The sequence below is a fragment of the Phascolarctos cinereus genome, unplaced genomic scaffold (genome assembly GCF_003287225.1).
Source record: "Phascolarctos cinereus isolate Bilbo 61053 unplaced genomic scaffold, phaCin_HiC Scaffold_9;HRSCAF=440, whole genome shotgun sequence".
Classification (NCBI taxonomy): domain Eukaryota; kingdom Metazoa; phylum Chordata; class Mammalia; order Diprotodontia; family Phascolarctidae; genus Phascolarctos; species Phascolarctos cinereus.
In genome coordinates, this window is record NW_027556402.1 from 80,575,126 (window position 1) to 80,596,462 (window position 21,337).

The following is a 21,337-nucleotide window of genomic DNA, read 5'->3' on the forward strand; positions in this document are numbered from 1 at the left end:
GCAGCTGCAGCGGCCAGTCCGGACTGCCCCTTTGCCCTGACCCCCCACCCCTCCTCCAGCTAGGCTGCCCGGGCGGACGCTACTCCTGCAGCAGCAGCTCCCGGTGTCATTAGAGAAATCCGGGGGCGGGGAAGCGGTGGGGGGTGGGGGGGAATAAGGGAGGCGGGGCAGGGCCGAGAGGAGGCGGCGATGCTTGCACACCGCCTGGGTGTGCTAGGAGGGAGGGGTGCTACGGGGGACTTGGGTACCCCCGGAGCTGCCCACCCCCGCCTCCACGGCCGCAGCAGTAGCACCACCTGCGGAGCTGCGGCGGACAGCCACCCACTTTCCTAGAGCCCCCCAAACCCCTCCCCACCCTCCTACACGCACGGTACCCCCGCACAAGTTGCAGGTTCCACCCTGCCGCGGGTCACTCACCCTCATCCCGTTCATCGGGCTCAGGCCGTCAGGCCGGGGGGACAGGGATGACCAAAGCACCACCAGCCCCAGAAAGCTTCCCACTACCAGCAAACTGCGTAAGATGAACCCGATCTTCAGCCTCATCTTCCTCGGGAGGCGGCGGCAGCAGCAGCAGCAGCAGCAGCAGCGGGAGACACACCAGCCCCAGCGCAGCCGCCGCTGCCACCACCACGGCTTTTTCCCTCCCTCCTCCTTCCACCCCCTCTCCCTCCTCCAGCCCAGCTCCTCGGGCTGCACTCCTCCTGCTCCTCCCTCCCCCTCCCTCCTCCCCCGCTACCGCTGCTGCCCTCCCCGCTCACTCCCTGCCTGCCCTTGGCAGCTCCCAGATCCGGAACTCCCCTATGCTCTCCACCTTCCTCCCTTAACTCTTTTTCCGCCGCCGCCGCTACAGCTGCTTCCCCGGGCTCTGAGCACCAACTCCTCTACTAGCTTCTGGCTCGCGGGATTCTTTTCTTCCGCCGCTCCAACCCCCACAAACGCGACTCTCGGGGCTCGGCGCTCACGCGCCCCCGCCAACCTCCTTCCCGAGCAGTGCCAAGCTCTGTCCGCCCTCGACCCTTCGCCTCCAGCCCCCTTCTCCGCCGTGCAGAGCCGACCCTCCCTCCTAGCTAGCGGGCGGACTCCCCAGCCTCACGCACCCCGCTCTCCCGGCCCCCTTCTGCCCCCCACCCCAACTCCTCTTTCCTTGGCGTCTGGTTGTGACACAGCCTTAGCCCCGCGCCTTTTGAGTTTCTCAAAGCTACACAAACTTCCCCCCTCCTTTCCCCACCCTACCCCACTTCTTAGGATTATTAATAACTTCTTAGGAGGGAAGCCATTGGTTTTCGGTTCCCCCTGTTTTAATATCGAGGGCGAGCCCACTCTGGGCTATGACCTTCCCTATAGTAACCCAGCGCCCCAAAACCCCAGCAGGGAAGACCTAAAACCAGGAAGTCTAGAGCAGCTGCCGCGGCAGCAGCTCCACGTGGCTGATTTATAGCCCCGAGGATTTTTTCTTATTGATTGTTCTCGCTTTTTCACCCGGCTCCTTAAGGAGGTGGATTTGTAACTGAAAGGCCCAGGTGAGTTGTGCAAATATGAGACTGCCTGTGCTGGCTGGAGAGGCTCAATTGTAAAACCTGGTATTTCACTTTTTCATGAGTGAGATAGAAGCAAGTCTATGTGTTCCACCATCCTCCTTTCTTTTTATGTCACGTTTTCACTCAGCAAATAAAGGTAATATTGAAACTTAGCAAGTCTGGGAACTTGACTACGTTTTTATACAGAGAAATGATTTTCTAACCTCCCTTTTGCAGTCCCCCTCTCACCAATTATTAGCCATCCCCAGCCTCGTTTCTACAACTTTTTTTTTTCCATTTGCTTGTTGAAAGGCTTAGGAGACCAAATCTGTAATGGGGGGCATTCCTTTATCTGTTCCTTTACAGGCCTTCAGTAAATATTACACCAAATGTCTCCACCCTAAGGAAATATTCTTTCTGCTTTCTGCACAAGCTGTCATCTTTATTATACCAGAAAGTGGCAAACAGCTCTGTCCCATATTTAGCAGACTGCAGAAACAACAATGACTACAACAAAAAAGACCCGAGGACAATTCGGGTAGACCTCTTTTCTGTTTACATTTACTTTAATTTAAATTAAATGAATTTTTGTTTTTTTAACTTACGTTTTAAGGCTTGGGGCAATGGTGAAATTTTAGGTCAGTTCATTTAGAGGACTGGTGTTCTGTAAGTGATGAGAGAAAGCATTCATTTACATCAAAGTTTTAGTAGACTGATACATTTTTACATGATTAGGGAATCAGAAGTAAATACCTTTTACTAGGCTTGCAGCATACTGAGGCTTATAGTAAAAACCAAAAAAATGTGGAAATGTCTTCCAGATTGCTTAGATTAATTTGCAATAGCAAATAAGATTGTGGGAGGATCCCTCTACATTTTGTGCATTTTGGGGATGTCTGAAAAAATAGAATCACAAATCCATGGAATTCTTACTTTTGGAGGTAATTGAATTTTTAAAAGCCTTTGTTACCCTTGGCTTAATCCAAATGCAAACCAAAATTGTACCACTCACAACATTTGCTATTAGTTGTCCAGGTTTCTTTCCATAATCCCACCAGATCTCTATAAGTCACCTGTTCAAGTGAGAATGTCATTCAATTTACATTTATGATCACAATGGTTCCTTCAGTGGAGATTTCACTTGGAGCTGTTAAGAAATTCAAACCTGGTACCACTTGGAACTAAACTGAGATAGAATACCAACTGTCAGACTAATCGACTTTGGTTACTATGAACTCAAGGTACATTTGAACTGGTGACCCATAAATTAAAGGCTTACATATCCCATTACCAATCCCCTGAATCATTTAATCCCCTCCCCTTGTAGGATTTAGAGAAAGCATTTCTGGAAAGTATCTACAGTACAAAAAAAAATTTTTTTTCAAGAAATACTGCCATGTGTAAATAAAGCAATATTAAGAAAGGTGTGAGTACTGGGCTGTAAGATTATTCATTTTATTAAGCATGTACTGAATGTCTCAAAGAGGTAGATGGTGCAGGGGATTAGAATGCCTGAAGTCAGGAAGACCTCAGTTTAAATCCAGCCTCAGATACTTCCTAGCTGTGTGATCTTGGGCAAGTCATTTAACCCTGTTTGCCTCAGTTTCCTCATCTGGAAAATGAGCTGGAGAAGGAAATGGCAACCCACTCCAGTATCTTTGTCAAGAAAACCCCAAATAGGGCCATGAAGAGTCAGACATGACAGAAAAACCAGCAAACCACAGTAAGAATGTCTCAAAAGTTAGTGTAGTTTGTAGCTTTAATACTTTAAATAGTAGCTTTAGTAATATTGGCTATCTCACAGGCATCTCAAACTCAATATGACCAAAACAACTCATTATTGTTCCCCCCAACTCACCCCTCTTCTGAACTTCCCTACTGCTTACTGAAGTAATTGTTTTCCTTCCACTCATCTAGAGTCACAACCTTGGTATCTTCCTTAACTACCCATTCTTCCTCACTCAGGATGTCCTATCTGATACCAAGTCTTGTTATTGGGAATAAGAGAACTGGAGTGCCCATCTTAGCTCTGTCACTACTTGAATGATATTAGGCAAGTCACTCAACCTGGGCCTTAGTTTCCTTATCTATAAAATGAAGAAGTTGGACTAGATGACCTCAGAAATCTCTTTAACTTTCAGATCTACGATCCTGGGAACATCTCCCCCATTGCACAGTCACTAGGCTATGTCAGGCCCTCCTTACCTCTCCTTGCCTGGTCTGTGGCAATGGTTTCCTAACTGGTCTTCCTGTTTCCAGTCTCTAAGTCATCTTCTACATGGCTACCAAAGTGATATTCCTTAACCACAGTTGTCATCACAGCACCATCCCCCTCAAGTGACTCCCTATTGCCCTTATGAAACATGCAAACTCCCCTTGTTAGGCGTTTAAGGCCCTTCACACTGGCTTTGGCCCACCCTGCCAGGTTTATGACACATTACAGCCTTTCATACATTCTACAGTGCGGACAAATTCACCTACGTGTACTGTATATTTGGTATTCTATCCCCATCCCCATGCTTTTATAATCCTTTCTCACTTCTGTCTTTTACAATCCCTCTCCTCCTTCAAAGCTTTGTTCAGGTGCCACGTCCTACCTGAGGCCTTTCCTGATCCTCCATCTGCTAGTGCCTCTCCCTCAAAATTGCTTTGTATGTATTTTGTATAAACTTAGCTATGTCCTTACACGTTGCTTCTCAGGATCAAACAGGTGGAGCATTCAATGTTTGTCCTTGTATCCCCAGTTCCTGGTAGTTGCTTAATAAATGCTCATTGATTGATTAGTTGATCAGAGTCATCTTTTTTCCTAGGGTAGGTATATCTTAATTTAAACAAAACCAATGCTTGGATCTGAACAAATGACAGATGACTTAATAGCTAGCATTTATATAGGCAGCTAGGTGGCAAAATGGATAGAGTGCCAGGTTTGGAATCAGTAAGACTCCTTTTTCTGAATTCAGATCTGGCCTCAGAGACTTCCTAGCTGTGTGACCCTGAGAAAGTCACTTAACCCTATTTGCCTCAGTTTCCTCATCTGTAAAATAAGCTGATGAGAGAAGTGGCAACCCACTCCAGTATTTTTGCCAAAAAAAAACCCAGATGAGATCGTGGAGAGTTAGACACGACTGAAATGACCGAACAACAAACATTTATATGGTGCCTCCTGCAAAGCACTTTACACATTTTATCTCTGGTTCTCACAACAACTCTTCAAGGTAGGTGATGTTATTATCATCTCCATTTTTTACAGTCAAGGAAAGTGAAGCAAACAGAGGTTAAGTGACTCTTCTAGGGTCACACAGCTAATAAGTGTCTGAGGTAGGATTCAAGTTCAGTTCTTTCTGACGCCAAATCCAGTGCTCTATCCGCTAACTGCCTACTGTGTGTTTTCTCCATTGGTGCATATCACAATCTACCCATGACCTCTCATCCTCTGCAACTCTTGTTCATAACCTCCCCTAAGTCTCCTACGGGGAGTCTGCCCAATTTCGCATCACGTGGGTGCCAGTGCAGTGGATGGGCTTTCTGTCTCTTGTTCTGTATTTCTCCTTCAGGGCCGGTCCACCTCTCTACCTGCAGGTAATTCCCCTTCAGTTCTTTGTTCTGAACATCAACCGTGTCAGTGACAGAGCACCATTGTTTTATGCCTCACTTCATATTAATAATCAGAGGCTCATGGAGCAAAGTTATTCCATTGTTGTTGTGTTAAGGAATCTTTTGTGATCTTAGTATACAAGACTCCTTGTAAGAGAAGAGCCTTTTGGAGGAGATCTCAACCAAATAAAATACGTGGCACAGTCAACAGAGTGCTGGGCCTGGAGTCAAAACTCAGATCTAAGTTCAGATATAGCTTCAGATGCTTACTAGCTCTGTGACCCTGGGCAAGTCATTTAACTTCTATTTGCCTCTCATCTGTAAAATGGGGACACACTGGAGAAAGAAATGGCAAAGCACTCCAGTACCTTTGTCAAGAAAACCTCATGGTCTGTGGGCTCATGAAAAGTCAGACACAACTGAACAGCAACAAAATACAGTAGGATTTTATATTCTTTGAGCCTTTCAATCAGTTTTGTGAATGTAAAGAAATGACATGCTATAAAATATCCTTTTTGGAAGCTTTGTAGAAGCTTTCCTTTCCTCCTATTTTCCTATTTTATTATGTTAGTAATTGTTTATATACTGCTTTAAAGTTCACAAAGCATTTTGTAGATATTTCATTCAATTCATTAATTCAACTAGCATTTATTAAGATATTGTGTGACCCTGGATAAGTCACTTAATCTCTCTGAGCCTCAGTCTCCTCATCTGTAAAATGAAGAGCTAGAACTCTAAGTTCCTACTCTAATCCTTTCAGTTCTAAATCTTTGATCCTAAATGTCTACTATGTGTCAGACCTTAGGCTCAGGAAATTAAAAAAAAAAATTTTTAACAGTGCCTGTCCTCAAGTAGCTTATATCTTTGAAGAAAACAATGGATTCTATGAGGCAGAGGTGAGGTGGGAGTGATACCATTATGGGAGACAGCCTGCGCTAAGGCACTAGGATAAGAAATGTAATGTTATGTGTGGAATAAAGCCAGTGGGCCAGGTTAGCAGGCATTTAGTGTATGTGAAGTAAGCCTAGAAAGGTAGGTTGTAGTGAAATTGTGGAAGGCTTTAACTGATAAACAATGGGTTTATATTTGGTCGTAGAGACAATAGGGAACCCCTGGAGCTTCTTGAGTAGGAGAGGCCCATGGTCAGTTCTGGACTTAAGGAATATCAATTTCATGGCTGTCCAGAGGGTGAATTGGAGACAGAAGAGATGAGATGGGGAAAGAACAGTTAGGAGGCAATTGCAGTAATCCAGGCAAGAGGTGATGGGGGCCTGAACTGTGGTAGTGGCTGTCCACGGGCAAAAGGGGGTGACTACGTGGAACTTCACCATATGTAGTGTGCTACATAAGTCTTGGCATCTGACTGGATGTGAGTAGAGAGGGAAACCAAGGAATCAAAAATGGTTCTGAATTTTCAAACTTGCTTTTGACAGAAATAGGAAAGTTTGGAAGGTGGGGGTGGGGTGGGGTTTAAGGGGAAAATAAAATGTTCAATGTTTGACATGCTAAACTTAAGGCATCTAGATTACACAGTAGATAGAGTGCTAGACTTGAAATCCTGGCTCAGACACTTTCTAGATGTATGACCCTGGGTAGGTCACTTACCCTCTCTCTCAGCCTCAATTTTCTGATCTGTAAAATGGGGTTAATAATAGCACCTATGTCACAAGGTTTTGCAAACCTTAAGTACTATCTATTTATCTGTATACACATATACATATATCACACATGTGATCTATATCAGTTATTATTATAATTAATATCTAGGTGGAGATGCCCTATAGGCAGTTGGTGATATGGGACTAGAAATCGAGAACCTGGGGTGAGGATATGCAGGCCTGTGAGCTGTATGCACAGTGACTGGAATTGAACCCTTGGGAGCTGAAGACGTCAACAGGGTGCTCTTGAGAAGAGACTAGAAAGAGGAGAGAACCCAAGGCAGTCCTTAGATCTCTCTTTTCATGTAGTTGTGACAGAGATGGTGATCTTGTAAAGGAAGAGTTAAGCTGGAGGAGAACCAGGAAAACCTGGGGCAGTGAGAGTGTCAACAGTGTCAAATGCTATAGAGAGGTCAAGAAGGATAAGGCCTGAGATAAGGTCGCCAGATCTGGCAATTGAGAAATTATTGGTAACCTTGGAAACAGCAGTTTCCATCGAGTGATAAGATTGGAAGCAATTACACAAGGTTGAGAATTCTGTGACGAGAAAGTGGAGGTGAAAAGAATAGACAGCATTTTCCAAGAGTTTGGAGAAGAGATACAGGATGTTAACTTGAGGGAATAACAGGATGGAGTGAAAAGATTTTAATGTTGGAGGAGATCTTTGTATGCTTTTAAGCAATAGGGATATAGTGGATAAAGAGAGTTTGAAAACTAGACAGAGAAATTAATTGAAAGGACAATCTACTGGAGGGGATAATATGATCAAGGGCCCAAGTAGAGGGGTTGGCAGGGCAAGAGCCCCTCTATCTGCCAGACTGGAACAAAGGAGGCTAGAATGAATGATGACACTTGAGTGATTTTCAGTGTGGTGAGAGAGAAGAGGGAGCCTGAGACAGATGGCCTCAATTTTTTTCAGTGACATATTTGGTGAGATTACCTACTGAGCAAGAAGAGGGAGGATGTGTTTGAGGATCACTGATGCTTACAATAGTCCTGTAGGTAAATAATGCAGATGGTATTACCTCCGTTTTACCAATCAGGAAACAAGCTCTAAGAATTTAAGTCATTTGACTATGATTATACAACTATTACTTGTTAGAGGCAGGATCTAAACCCAGATCACTCATGACTCCCAACTTCGGCAGGGTTCATAGTTACTGATGTCCTCTAAATCATACCTTTTTTTTTCTTTTTTGGTCATAACATCATTGCTGGTTTTTATCCAAATGCTCAGCTATTGTCCCCTCTTTCAGATATCTTGAGAAGTGATCATTTAGCACCTTCCGAATTGTGTTGCTTCTAATACAGAGCTCCTCTGCCTCCATTTATTTGCTGTGGTCCAGCTGCTTCTCCAGTCTTCATTTTCTTTAATGCCATTTCTGCTTTCTCATGTAGCAAACACGTCAGGGACTGCAGTGTTAGAGTCCAAGTGTTGTGAAGCCACAGTCATAGATGAGAAAATATTTTCTTAGAGAAATGATGACAAACAGTTGAAAGAAAAAGCTAGGGGGTGATTATTATTTGCTTTACGGAGTAATTCACAACATCCTGGAGCTCTTCCACTGGTTCTTTTTAATATTTCAGGGTTACCAACATAGTACTTAGGATTTCTTTTCAGTTTTCTTTCCTTTTTACATGACTAACCCACCTCCTTTTCTTATCATCGCTAGTAGTTTGGAAAGCATATTAATTTTGGAGGCTGCTCTGCGGAACGGTGGACAGAATGCTGGGCTTAGAGTGAGAAAGACCTGGTCTTCAATTCTGGTTTAGATATTTGCTAAATGTGTGACCCTTGGGTAAGTTGGATCAGTCTCTCTGTGCCTCAGTTTCTTCATCTATAAAATTAAAGAATTGGATTCAGTGGCATCTGAGATTTTTCCCAGTCCTAAATCTATGATCATCTATCATCAAAGGAGCTGAGTTCAAATCCCACATTTTTATCACAATGATATTACTACAACTTGTTCAACCATTCCGCCATCAACTGTAAAATGGGGATAGTAGTAGCACTTACTTCAAAGTGTTGTCGGAGGATCAAATGAGACAATATTTGTAAAAGCGCTTAATACAGTGCCACGTAAGTAGGCACTCTGAAAATGCTTACTCCCTTTCCATTGTAGATTTAGATCTATATTCCAGTGGAGCCTGGGATTGAACACAGGCCCTCATTTCCTTGTGTTCTACTTTTGTTGCAAGTTTATAATAGGAGGTAACCTACTTAAATCCATCATGAAACTTGCCTTTGGCCTTCAGACAACTTTTAATCCTGATTCCTCTGAAATGAGAGCATTCCTTGATTCTCAGTCATATGTCATCATGTTGAGGATACTGAAGATAAAGAAGTGGGGTTTGGGCATTGAATAGCTTGGGATCATTGAAAGCATTGTGACATTTCCCCAGTTCAATCCCATCCAGCCTAATCTGTCCGTCCAATCAGCTGCCTAGGATATAGCTTTCTATGTCCATTTGTTGTTCAGTTCCCTCATTTCAGTCATGTCTGACTCTTTGTGGCCCTATTGTGGGGTTTTCTTGGCAAAGATACTGGAGTAGTTTGCCATTTCCTTCTCCAACTCATTTTATAGACAAGGAAAACGAGGCAAACAGGGTTAAGTGACTTGCCTAGGGTCACATAGGTAGTAAGTGTTTGAAGCTAGATTTGAACTCAGAAAGGTGAGTCTTCTTAGCTCCAGGCCTGGCACTCTATCCGCTGTACCACTTAGCTCCCCCACTATGTCCATTTAGATCTTTATTTATATTTCTTTATGTCTATTTGTATCTGGATTTTTATCTCTATCTCTCTAGAACAAGAGTTCTTAACCTTTTTTATGTCATATATGCCTAGGGAACCCAGTAAAGCCTGTGGACCCCTTCTCAGAGTGATGTTTTTAAATCTATAAAATAAAATACAGAGGATCACAAAGAAAAATAATATTTAAATATAATTATTAACTTTTTTAAATTTGTGATGAGTTTATCTAGGGGTGGGTCTGACAATGGTAGTAATTTTAAAATAACGAGCATAAATGATATTTTGAGATTGCTGTGACAACTGTAATAGGATATGAAAAGATCTGATTTCTCTTGGTGATAAAGTCACAGGTACTTCTAGTACTGCCATGGTTTGTTGCCTGTATTCATAACTGAAGGAAATGCTAAAATTTAGTTTGAGGTTTGAGAAAATAAGTAAAAATAAAATTGTGATTTTTTTTTCCCTTCCCATCCAAGTTCATGGATGTCCAGAAATCTATTCATGGACTCCAGGTTAAGAGCACCTATTTTAGAGCCAGCTAAGCCTAGAAAGGAATCCAGAGATCATTAGCCCTAAGAGTGTGCTTGTCATCTCAGGTGTGCCAATAGATAAGAGGCAGCGTGGGCCACTAGAATGAATACTGGATTTGTATTCAGAGGACCTGGATTTAAATCCTAGCTCTGTCGCTTCAAAAATTAAAAAAAAAAAACCAACCACTTATATAGTGTTTTAACTTTTCAAACTATTACTCATCTCCAAAATGAGGGGCTAGAACTGAATGACATCTGGAGTCCCTTCCCACTTTGTATCTATCATTCTTTAATGCCTGCTTTACATTGCCCTGGTCAGACCCTGCCTGGAATACTGTGTTCAGTACTGGGGGCCACATTTTAGGAAGGATGTTTGACAGATCAGGGGGAGAAGAGTGAGGGGCTGGAGACCATGATGAAGGACCTTGAATTGTTTAGCTTAGAGAAAAAATGACCTAGCTGGTATAGTGACTGCTGGTTATTAGATTTGTTTTGGCTCCCTCACCCCCAACCCCACCCAGCCAAGGTTTGTCACTAGAAGAGATGTGTTGAAATTTCAGAAAGGCTGATTTCCATAAGATTAAAGGAAAAGCTTAATAGCTGTCCAGATATGAAATGGGATGCTTCTAGAGGTAGTAATCACCCATTAATGGATATCTTCAAGTAGAAAATGAATAACCACTTGTGATGCTTGCTATACAGGACATTCCATTACAAGTAGGCTTAAATGACCTCTTATGGCCCCTCCCAACTCCAATATTCTGTGACCCTCTGACTCAGAGTAATAATTTACTGGAATCTAGGCTTACATGAAAAAACAGAATATATAATATGTGGTAATGCATGTGGTAGCAGCATTTCCCTGCTACTGAAGAGATGGAGGCTGATGGATTGCTTGAGTCTGGGAGTTCTGAGTTACAGTTGGGTTGAAGCTGATCAGGTATCTGAACTAAGTCCAACACCAATAAGGTGAGCCCCTGGGGGCAAGGACCCACTAGGTGTTCTAAGGAGCAGCATACTAGGCTAGGTCAGAAATAGGACAGGTAGAGGCTCCAGTGCCAATCAGTGGTAAGGCTGGGCCCATGAATGGGTTTCTAGCCTGGATGAGATAGGCAGACCCAGTTTCAAAGTTAATAACAATAACAACAACAACAACAACAATGATGATATTTCTCTCTTTCCTTATTCTTCACTTTTCTCTCAGTTATCGTCAAGGGAAGAGTCTAGCAGATATCCTGGTTTGGGTACTAATTATTAGCTGAATGATATTGAGCAAATCATTCAACCTCTCTGAACCTCAGTTTCCCTATCTGGAAAATATATTCAACAGTATTCAGTCACTGAAATCTACTTTGTGTAAGACATTTCTCTTGCCAAGTGTTGTGAGAAAAGAAAAGAAAAAAAAGTCAGAGTCCATGCCTTCATGGGGTTTGCAGTTTATAGAAGGGGAGATGGGAAATATGCAAAAATAACCATAATCCAAAGTGGAATATGATAGTGTGCATAAGAGAGATGACAAGAAGAAAAAAACTGATGGATAAGCCAGTAGTGTGTTCAAAAATCAAAATAGTGGGCATGGAATTGTCAGTTCTGGGGAGCAGAGAATCTGTAGCCATAGACTGATGAGTGACAACAGATTTGAATATAAATGTGTGTTACAAATAAATTGCCATGGTAATTTGAGTAGAATTCCTCTTGAAATATCAGTGAAGCTCCATGGAGAAGATGATATTTGAGCTGGACTTTGAAAAAAGGAGGGAAGTCATCTCTTTGATCTCTAAAATCCTATGGCCCTGTGGTTGTTGGAGGTTTCAATTTTGTTTTGTTTTATGTGGGAAAACTACAAAAGTAATGCTATTATAAGCTTCACTTAAAGACGTTTCTTTTTTACCTATGTCTCCCATGATACCCTTCACAGGAAGAATCCCATTCTTATATGCAGCTGGGATGAATTCCTGTTGTTGTTGGGGCCTTCACCATAAGGTTGGAAACTGCTCTGCACCTCACTACTTATATGATATTGGCCATGTTACTGACCTTATCTCAAGCTCTCATTTCCTAATCTGTAAAATAAGGAGGTACAATTAGATGGCCTCTAAGGTCCCTTTGCATTTCTAGATCTATGATTCTGTGACCCTTCCCCCCTGCCTTGATTGAGTTTTTGGTGAGTTTTGAAAACAAAAGTATATGTTTGAGAAATTTATGAAATTTGAATATCATATTAAATCTATAAATTTACCAGTAACTATTCAGAAGTTTGTATTGACAGGTATATATTGCCTCTCATAACCCAGAGTGATCCTGTATTATTGATTTAGGGAAAAGAAAGTGTACATAAGTATATTCAGACTTTTTTTTGTTATTACAGAGATGTTAAATAAAATGATATAGTAAGTGATAATTTTGAGGATAAGTATAAGATAAGAGCATAGGACAGAGGCTTTGAGGACTAGACCTTAGAACAAAGACCTTAGGTTCTTGTGTCACTGATTCTAATGTATTGGACAACTTAACATGAGCCTTGGCTTTTCTTTTGGAATCCATCTGCCAAAACTCTCTTTTTTACTTTTTTTTTGGGGGGGGTTAGGCAGTTGGGGTTAAGTGACTTGCCCAAGGTCACACAGCTAGTAAGTATCAAGTATTTGGTCTGAGGCCAGGTCTGAACTCAGGTCCTCCTGACTTTAGGGCTGGTGCTCTATCCACTGCACCACCTAGCTGCCCCCTCTTTTTTACTTTTTAAAAATTTATTTTCTCTAATTTTTTTGGGGGGGTTATCAGTTTCAAAGCTTTAGATCCTCTGATTCCTTAGAAGGAATTATTATTATTGTGTGTGTGTGTGTGTGTGTGTGTATATACACATATATATATATACATATATACACACACACGCACATACATATACACATACATATATATATACACACATATATACATATATATATACACATATATATATGTGTATATATATGTATATGTATATATATATGTATATATATATATGTGTATATATATATATATATATATATATATATATATATATATTAATTTTTTTTTTGGTGAGGCAATGGGATTAAGTGACTTGCCCAGGGTCACACAAATTAAGTGACAAGTGTCTGTGATGGGATTCGAACTCAGGTCTTCCTGACTCCAAGGCCAGAGCTCTCTCTATTGTGCCACCTAGCTGCGCCTGTATATTCTTTAAATGCATTTCAAGAATGCATTATTCTTTAAAAGGTGAAAGAATAAGAATTTCATAGACATTGATTTTATTCACTAATTTTTTTGTGGATGTTGTTCAGTCATTCCATTCATGTCCAACTCTCTGTCCAACTCCCATTTGGCGTTTTCTTGGCAAAGATTATGGAGTTCTTTGCCATTGCCTTCTCCAGCTCATTTTACAGATGGGAAAACTGAGGCAAATAGGGTTAAGTGTCTTGCACAAGGTCACACAGCTAGTAAGTGAGGTCAGATTTGAACTCAGGTAGACAAGTCTTCCTGACTTCAGGCCGAGTACTCTATTGACTATGCCACCTAGCTGTCTATTTACTAAGTTACTTACTAATCATTATTATTAAAGAAATAATTTAAATGGTGGCAGGGCTTTCCCTGACTCCCTACCCAACATTTTTAACTGCCACAGAATGAGAACTATCTGATTGCTGTTGGTAACTATTTCTCTGTTCACTAAAATGATGGTTTATCTGCTCAAACTGTCATGTAGTCTTAAAACACTACCTTAACACATTTTTTTGCTGAGAATGCTGTTATTTCTTCGCTTCATTTCCCACCATACTGCTGAGAACCAGACTCTCTTCTCTGTGAATGGATCTCATAATGTAATTTCATAGAGTCTTTGGAGCCTGCAGAGCTTTCACTATCTACCTTTCATTTTTCAGAGAAGGAAACTGAGGCCCAGAGGGTGTGAAATGGCCTTGCCCAAGTCTCATAGTTAGTTTGTGGCACAGCAGAGGCCAGAACCCAGGGCTCCTTACTCCTGGTCCAATGCTCTGTCTGTTACAGCATTATGCCTCTTATCAGGTGCTCAACGCCTATTATTTTTGCGTTTCCCTCGGTCTCCTAAGGTAACTAGATTCAGAACAGCTAGATACATTTTTTTTTCATTATTTAGGTTTGGGGCTTTATTTCTGATGACCAGTTGGAGAGTCAAAGAAATGCTATTTATTTGATTTTGTGTAGTACTTTTCTTTGTAGAAACTCAAAATACTGTTGTTGGTTTTTTAGGTAATTCAGTTTTGCAGAAATGTAACCTACAGAGTACACTGAAGCTTGCTTTTTAATTTTTATGTCCTTTTTGGAAGGTAGTCCCCAAACACTGGGACATACCTAGCAATTTCTTGCACCTGGGGTGATTGTTACCAGCATGTGTTGGGGGGGGAAGAGAGGGATGGTTTGGGTAACCCCAAGATGTGGCTGCCTATAAGAAGGGGACAGTTCTGTCACTGGGGCCCTTTAAGTTCCCTGCTCTAGGCCAAAGACCTGGTTGCTTTCTTTCAGTTAACAGCTCTGCTGGGACTCCACTGTAAGCCATAAATTAGGACTTCCAAGTAAAGTTAGAAATTTGATTTTGGTATATGGAATTCTTTTTCCTGATTGACTAATATCATATTTTTCAGAGATAATTTAATCTTTATTTTTGATTCATCTTCAACTTACCAATTGCTTCAAATACTTTAAAGTTTTCTACCCCTAGTCTCTACGAAACAATGCTGGGGTTAGAGTCAGACCAGCTGTCATCAGTTCCCAGCCCTAACGCTTTTTAACTTTGCAACCTTAGGGATGTTACTTAAAGTTTCTGAATCTCAGTTTCTCACTTATGAAATTAGGGTAATAATATTTGCACCACCTACCTTCAGAGGGTTCTAAAAGCACAATATAAAGGTAAGCTCTTAATGCTAATTACCTATTGTAAAGAAACCCTTAAACATACTGGCAGGCTGAATGATTTAAGGAAGTTGTGGAAATAATTGCCCTGTAATTTATCTTATTTTATAAGTATGTATTTTTTTACATACTAAATTTTATTAAAGTGAAGCAAAACATAAGATAAAATTTTCCATGGTTTTGTGTGGTAAGACTTCGGAGGAATACGAACGTGAATAAACGAGGAGAAAAATCATGATCTTTGCCCTGAGGAAGCTGTCAGTTTGGTAGACCTCTTCTATCTAGACAAATCTGTTTCAGTTCATGCCAGCATCCCTTACCTGGCCCTGCCCTGGCCTGTCTTTGGCTTCTGTCCCAGCTTTGCTCGGTTTGTTCCTTTCAGAGCCTCTCTCTATCATCTGTTTCCTTACCTGAGCTAACTCCTGTTAATCCCCCATCTGTGGTCTCTGTGAAGTCATTTCCTATACAGGCACAAAGGAATTGTGCCCTTTTCAAAAGTTATCTCTTTGGGGCTTTCAGTGTTCTTCCTGACTCTTAAAAAGAGAAATGCCATTTCCTGGGAAGGCCCCTATGTTCGTTATTCCTGCCCTGACTTCTAATTTAGGAAATCCTAGTCTCTTAGCTGTCTTATTTTCTCCCTTCGTTCTGGTTATTGTGCTCTGATTAATCAATCATAAGCATGCTCTGTCTGGTTTGGTATGTGGATTGTTGGTATGATTCTTTGCTCAGCCTTCCTGTTCTTATGCTCTGTCGAGCATCCAGGACTAGCCACCGCAGTGTTTTGGCTAAACGATGGTAATTGTGTTATCACTCATCAGCTCTTACTCATGGTAGCAACTCGGATTAGTCCCAAGAAGATTAACCTTTCTTTGTTTTCTAAAACCTAGATGTACTTGGATCTACTCACCAGCTTTGTATTTTTTCTTTCCTTTTTTTTTTTTAAGTGAACCGACCCTGTGCCTCATCCCAGAAATGACTCCCAACTCAGATGACTCATACCATCCGTGTTTTGTCCCCATTTACTCAGCCTCACAGTTCTACCCGCTTCAGTAGGTAAGAAATAATGTTCTGCATGTTTCAGGCGTAGAGCTTTATGATTTTGCTTCATTATATGTTTACAACATACAATACATAAACTTTGTGTCAGAGGTTCCCTCCTGACGTGGAAAGACCCAAGTCGCCTTTGTGGTATTCTTCTCTTGTTTGTTGTCCACAGCCAGATAATCCAGGAACTTCAGTATTTGCCACCAGCACAGTACAATAAAAGTCCCCACCCTACTCACCCCTTCCAACACACATAAGGGAGGTGAGAGAGAAGGCATGCAGTTGCCACCTTCTCTTATGAAGTAGACAGGCTTATCAAGCCCAAAACATTGGATTGTTAACTTAGAGATGGAAGGGACCTTAGAGGTCATCGTGCCGAGCTCTTATTTTATAAATGAATAAACTGAGAGCCAGAGATGTTCGTGACTTGTCCAAGGTCACAGAAGTGGGAAGGGTCAAGGGTTGGCTTCAAACCTAGGCTCTCTGGCCCCAAATCTAGGGCTCTTTCCCTTGTAGCATGGGGATAATTTTACTCAGAGGTTAAGTGCCACCAAATGGACTGATATCAGAGCCCATAGAGAATAATAGCTTCCACCAGTGTACAGCCCTCCACCTTAAGGTTTGTGTGCTGTAAGTACTTGCAAGAAAGGTTTCTGAACTTGGGATCCATGGAATTCAGAGGGTCTGTGAACTTGGAGGAGAAAAAGATCGAAGCTTTAGTTGTAACTAACCCTTTGGTTGTGTAATCCTATATATTTTATCTTATGCATTTGAAAAACAGTATTTTGAGAAGGGGTCTATAGCCTTCACCAGACTGCCAAAGGTTTCCACCAGAAAAGACAGGTACATTTTTAATCTCGCATTCAATAGATGAGAAAAAATGGGACAGGATTACAAGGCAGCTAGGTGGTGCAGTGAGTAGACCATTGGGCTTGGAATTAGGAAGACTCGTCTTCCTGAGTTCAAATATGCCCTTAGACACTTAGTAGTATGACCCTGGGCAAGTCACTTAACCCTGTTTGCCTCGTTTCCTCATCTATAAAATGAACTGGAGGAGGAAGAGGCAAACCATTCCAGTATCTTTGTCAAGAAAACTCCAAATGGGGTCGTGAAGAGTTGGACATTATTGGAAAAACTACTGAATAACAACAACAAAATGGTAAGAACCTGATAGATTTTTTTTCCTGTTATAAATACTGTATGTCACATGTATATTAAACGGTGTTACAGTTTCACTGTCTGAGGTGACTTTGCACATATTGTACGTTTCCCTCTTATCTCTCATTACACTTTCTGCTTTTATTGTTGCTTTGCCTGAAATCGTAATTGCAGAACTGACTTTTTATGACATCACCTGAAGCATAATGCAGTTTTGTTCCAGCTCCTCATTTTCACTTGATATGTATCCTTATTTTTTCCTTAATTGTTTTTTAATCTGCCTTTTACCTTTTTAAAAAATTCTCAACTTCACGCGCACCGAAAAACCTTTTTTGGAACATTTCCATGTAGAAACTTGAATAGAAAAGGAGGATTGTGTGTGAAACCACACATCTCTATTACATGCATCTTGCTTTAGCGTATAATAAATTTAATATATGATTTTTAAAGCTGTCCTACAAGATCCTCTTTTCTTTCTTTTCTCTTTTTTTTTTTTGGCAACACTATTGCTAGGTTCTTTTTCTTCCACCCCTTGGGGACACACACACACACACACACACACACACACACACACACACACACACACACACATACTCCTTGTAACAAATAACACAAAAAACCCCAAATCTGCACATTTACCATGTTCAAAAATGTATGTCTCATTCTGCAGCTGAAGCCTAGCTCTTCTAAAACTATGCTGGGATCAGTGTGAAACATAGACTTTCTTTCCATCTAGTATCCTTTCCTTACATCTGTCATTTGGCTGGCCTGCCTCCTTCCCTGCTGCTTCTTGTGTGAAGTTTGTCGCCAGTGACGTGCTGCAGTCTATTTTTAATCCATGGTATGTCTCTCCATAACCCTTTGGATGACCTGTCCCTTTGTCTCTTTGCAGAGTGTGATGTTCTGTGACTTAGAGCTCACCAGAAGAATACTGACATTCTTTCAAATGAGCAGTCCTCAAATGTGGCACACAGCCCTATAGGGGTCCCTTAGACCCTTCCAGGGAGTCTTCAAGGTAAAAAAATTTTCATCATAATACTGACTAATATTAAAATACTCCTCTCTTTTCTAACTGCTGTACATATCTGTTTGGGGCTGGATTTTCTTCATAACCCAAACAATATATCGTAACAGATTGAATACAGAAGCAGAGATGGGAATCCAGCTGTTTTTTATTAAGCCAGACATTAAAGAGATTTGCAAAAATATGTAAAATGGTGCCACTCTTCTCACTAAATTTATTTGTTTTGGAAAATATAGTTTTTCATACAAATATTTTATTTTAACATGTGATGGGTTTAGTATTATTTTAAAATGAATTAAATATTTTAAAAATATATCTATTTTAATTTCTAATATGGTTAATATCAATAGATATAACCCACATAAACAAAAACTCTTTGGGATCCTCAATAATTTTTAAGAGTGTAAAGAAGTCCCAAGATCAAGAAGTTTGAGAACTATGACTTTAAATCTATCAGAGTGACTGATCTGAATCTTTTTTTAAATAAGCATTTACATAGAGCTTACTATGTGCTAGGCATTTTACAAATGTTGTCTTTTTTGATTTTATAGCACCCAGTTAAAGTCTTTCTTCTTCTTCTTCTTCTTCTTCTTCTTCTTCTTCTTCTCTTCTTCTTCTTCTTCTTCTTCTTCTTCTTCTTCTTCTTCTTCTTCTTCTTCTTCTTCTCTTCTTCTTCTTCTTCTTCTTCTCCTCCTCCTCTGTCATTTCAGACTCCCTGTGACCCCATTTGGGGTTTTCTTGGCAAAGATACTGAAGTGATTTGCCATTTCCTTCTCTAGCTCATTTTACAGATGAGGAAACTGAGGCAAATAGGTTTAAGTGACTTACCCAGGGTCACACAGCTAGTACATGACTGAGGCTGGATTTGAACTCATAAAGATGAGTATTCTTGACTCCAAATCCAGTGCTCCATCCACTGTGCCACCTAGTTGCCCTAAAAGCCTTATTTATTGCCTTCTCAAAGAACAAGATAATACATATCACAGCATCAGCCCTTTATTAAAATATTTCAAAATACTTGCTAAGATAAACAAAAATTTCACTTTAGTATTGACACGGTAAAACATCAGATGATGATATAGGAAAAAAACAACCTTCACAGCAGGGGCTGACTTTCTTTTTCTTATTTGTATCCCTAGTGCTTAGCATAGTGCCTGGCACACAGTAGGCACTTAATAAATATTTATTGAATTTAATTGAACCTCTATTACATATAGGTTTTCATTTCATTAAGCCAAAAGTGAGAAAACTTCAACCATCTGACCCAATTAAACCATTTTCATTTGTCAAACTCCTCCCTGGTTGAGGCAATATGGCAAAGAGAAAAGAGAGTGGACCTTGGAAATAGGAAAACCTGAATTCAGGTCATTCCTCTGACGCTTGTGACTCTGTGACATTCAACATGTTACGTAACTTCTCAAGACTCCAATCAACTTTGCAGAATGGTGGCAAATCTGTATTGGTAGAGCTAGTTTCCTCATTGGGAGTTTCCTATATTAGTAAATTCATAGGTCCCAACCCTCCAAAACACACACACACACACACACACACACACACACACACACACACCCCACCCAGGTAATACTTTATTCCCTCAAGGTAATAAATAAGGAACATTTGGCATTTTCATTAGGTATTTCAGCCCATTAAAGAACAGCTATGTCCCAATTTCTTCTTTTTATACCCTGCCAAAAATAATGTTGCCATATTTTATTCACAAATACCCCTTACCAAAGTCATACTCCATGCTTCATCATGGTGTGGAAATGCCGGCAGATCAATAGGCAACTTCTTCTGAGCTAAAACACAAAGTAAAACAAACTTTCCCTGCAGGAGCAGTGATAGACTGTGTACTCATCATCGGAGGACTGGCCTAGCCAAGTTCTGAGACACTCATCCATCAGGTACTGGTTGGAGACCAGTATTCAGCTCTGTTTCACTACAGAAGTTCATAAAGACTAGTCACTAAGACCCAGAAGGGTTTTGATGTATAATGGTGAATCACTCAAGATCTTTTGAAGTATTTATAATCATGGATTAAAAGGAAAAAGACTGTAGTGATGATGATCTTAACAATGAAAACATCCAAGCAACTATTAGGCCATTTCCTTTTCCATTCTAGAGATCACAGGAGGCAGTGTGCTTCAATGGAAAGATTATTGGCTCTGAAACTAGAAGACCAGGGTTAAAATCCCACCTCTCATGCTTGGACCTCTGATGGACCTTGGGCAAGTCACAGCCTCCCTGGGCCTCAGTTTCTTCATCTATAAAATAGAGAGGTTGGATCATGGCTTCTGAGACCCCCTGCAGCCCTAAATCTATGATACTTGCCAAATAAGTAGCAGCAACTTGATTTATGCAATACAAGTCCTTCTGAAAGTTATGAACAAGGCTTTCTGTCTAAAAAAGCTTGCCAAGTGGTGAATCTTCTGGTTCACACAGATAGTCTTTTGAGTTATCTGATTTTGTTTAATTGGTTTTCTTAAAGTGAGGCATGATTAAAGTTAGAAATCACACTTGTATCGTACATGTGTATATATAAATGTGTGCATACATATGTGTGTATATATGTATATACATACATATATGTATATATTTTCAGCCTGGAATAAAGAATGCTACCAAAGTATGAAAAACTAGGATCTTTCTTTTTTCTTTGGTTTTAGGCAGTTGGGGTTAAGTGACTTGCCCAGTGTCACACAGCTAGTAAGTGTCAAGTGTTTGGTCTGAGGTCAGATCTGAACCCAGGTCCTCCTGACTTCAGGGCCAGCACTCTATCCACTGCACCACCTAGCTGTCCCCAAAAGTAGGATCTTTAATGGAAGAAAATGGATTGAAATCTGGGGCCACCACAAAGCACCAAGGTACTAGAGTACCCAAGAACGGCAGAGAGGGGCAGGGTTAAATACATATCAACAGGGAGGGAGTCCTATGGGGAACAGGACCTAGAGAAGCTGTTATGTAAATTGTTTTGGGAGACTGGGGAGTGGTAATATGTGGTTGTAATAAGGGGCTGCTTTCTTTTCTTTTCTTTTCTTTTCTTTTCTATTTTTTTTAGTTCTCCTTTCAACTGGTTTCATTGCCCTCAGGCAATTCAAAGCTATGGGAACAGGCAAGGTCAATTCATACTCAGCTGCATTCAACAGCATCTATATGTA

The 21,337-nt window shown here is 40.9% G+C and overlaps 2 protein-coding genes across 3 annotated transcripts in view; one reads left to right on the forward strand and one right to left on the reverse strand.

Moving 5' to 3' along the window:
- Window positions 1-543, reverse strand: part of GALNT7 (polypeptide N-acetylgalactosaminyltransferase 7) — a 195,179-nt gene extending 194,636 nt beyond the window's left edge. Inside the window, 1 exon segment of the mRNA XM_078148485.1 lies at window positions 418-543. Within this exon segment, the coding sequence (XP_078004611.1) occupies window positions 418-543 (126 nt within the window).
- LOC110215976 (uncharacterized) lies at window positions 521-20,780 on the forward strand. Of its 2 annotated transcripts, XM_078148486.1 has the most exons (5): window positions 521-2,055; window positions 15,898-16,006; window positions 17,052-17,156; window positions 18,048-18,170; window positions 20,302-20,780. In XM_078148486.1, exon 1 carries the CDS (start codon window positions 521-523, stop codon window positions 1,436-1,438), a length of 918 nt encoding a protein of 305 aa, XP_078004612.1. In that variant the 3' UTR covers window positions 1,439-2,055; window positions 15,898-16,006; window positions 17,052-17,156; window positions 18,048-18,170; window positions 20,302-20,780. The 2 variants fall into 2 exon arrangements, with proteins under 2 accessions (XP_078004612.1, XP_078004613.1); XM_078148487.1 differs by lacking the exon at window positions 17,052-17,156.
- The last annotated feature ends 557 nt before the right edge of the window (window positions 20,781-21,337 follow it).

What these genes read in the sequence shown, in the direction of transcription:
- LOC110215976 (XM_078148486.1), top strand. Translation starts at nt 521, where the DNA reads ATGAACCCGATCTTCAGCCTCATCTTCCTCGGGAGGCGGCGGCAGCAG.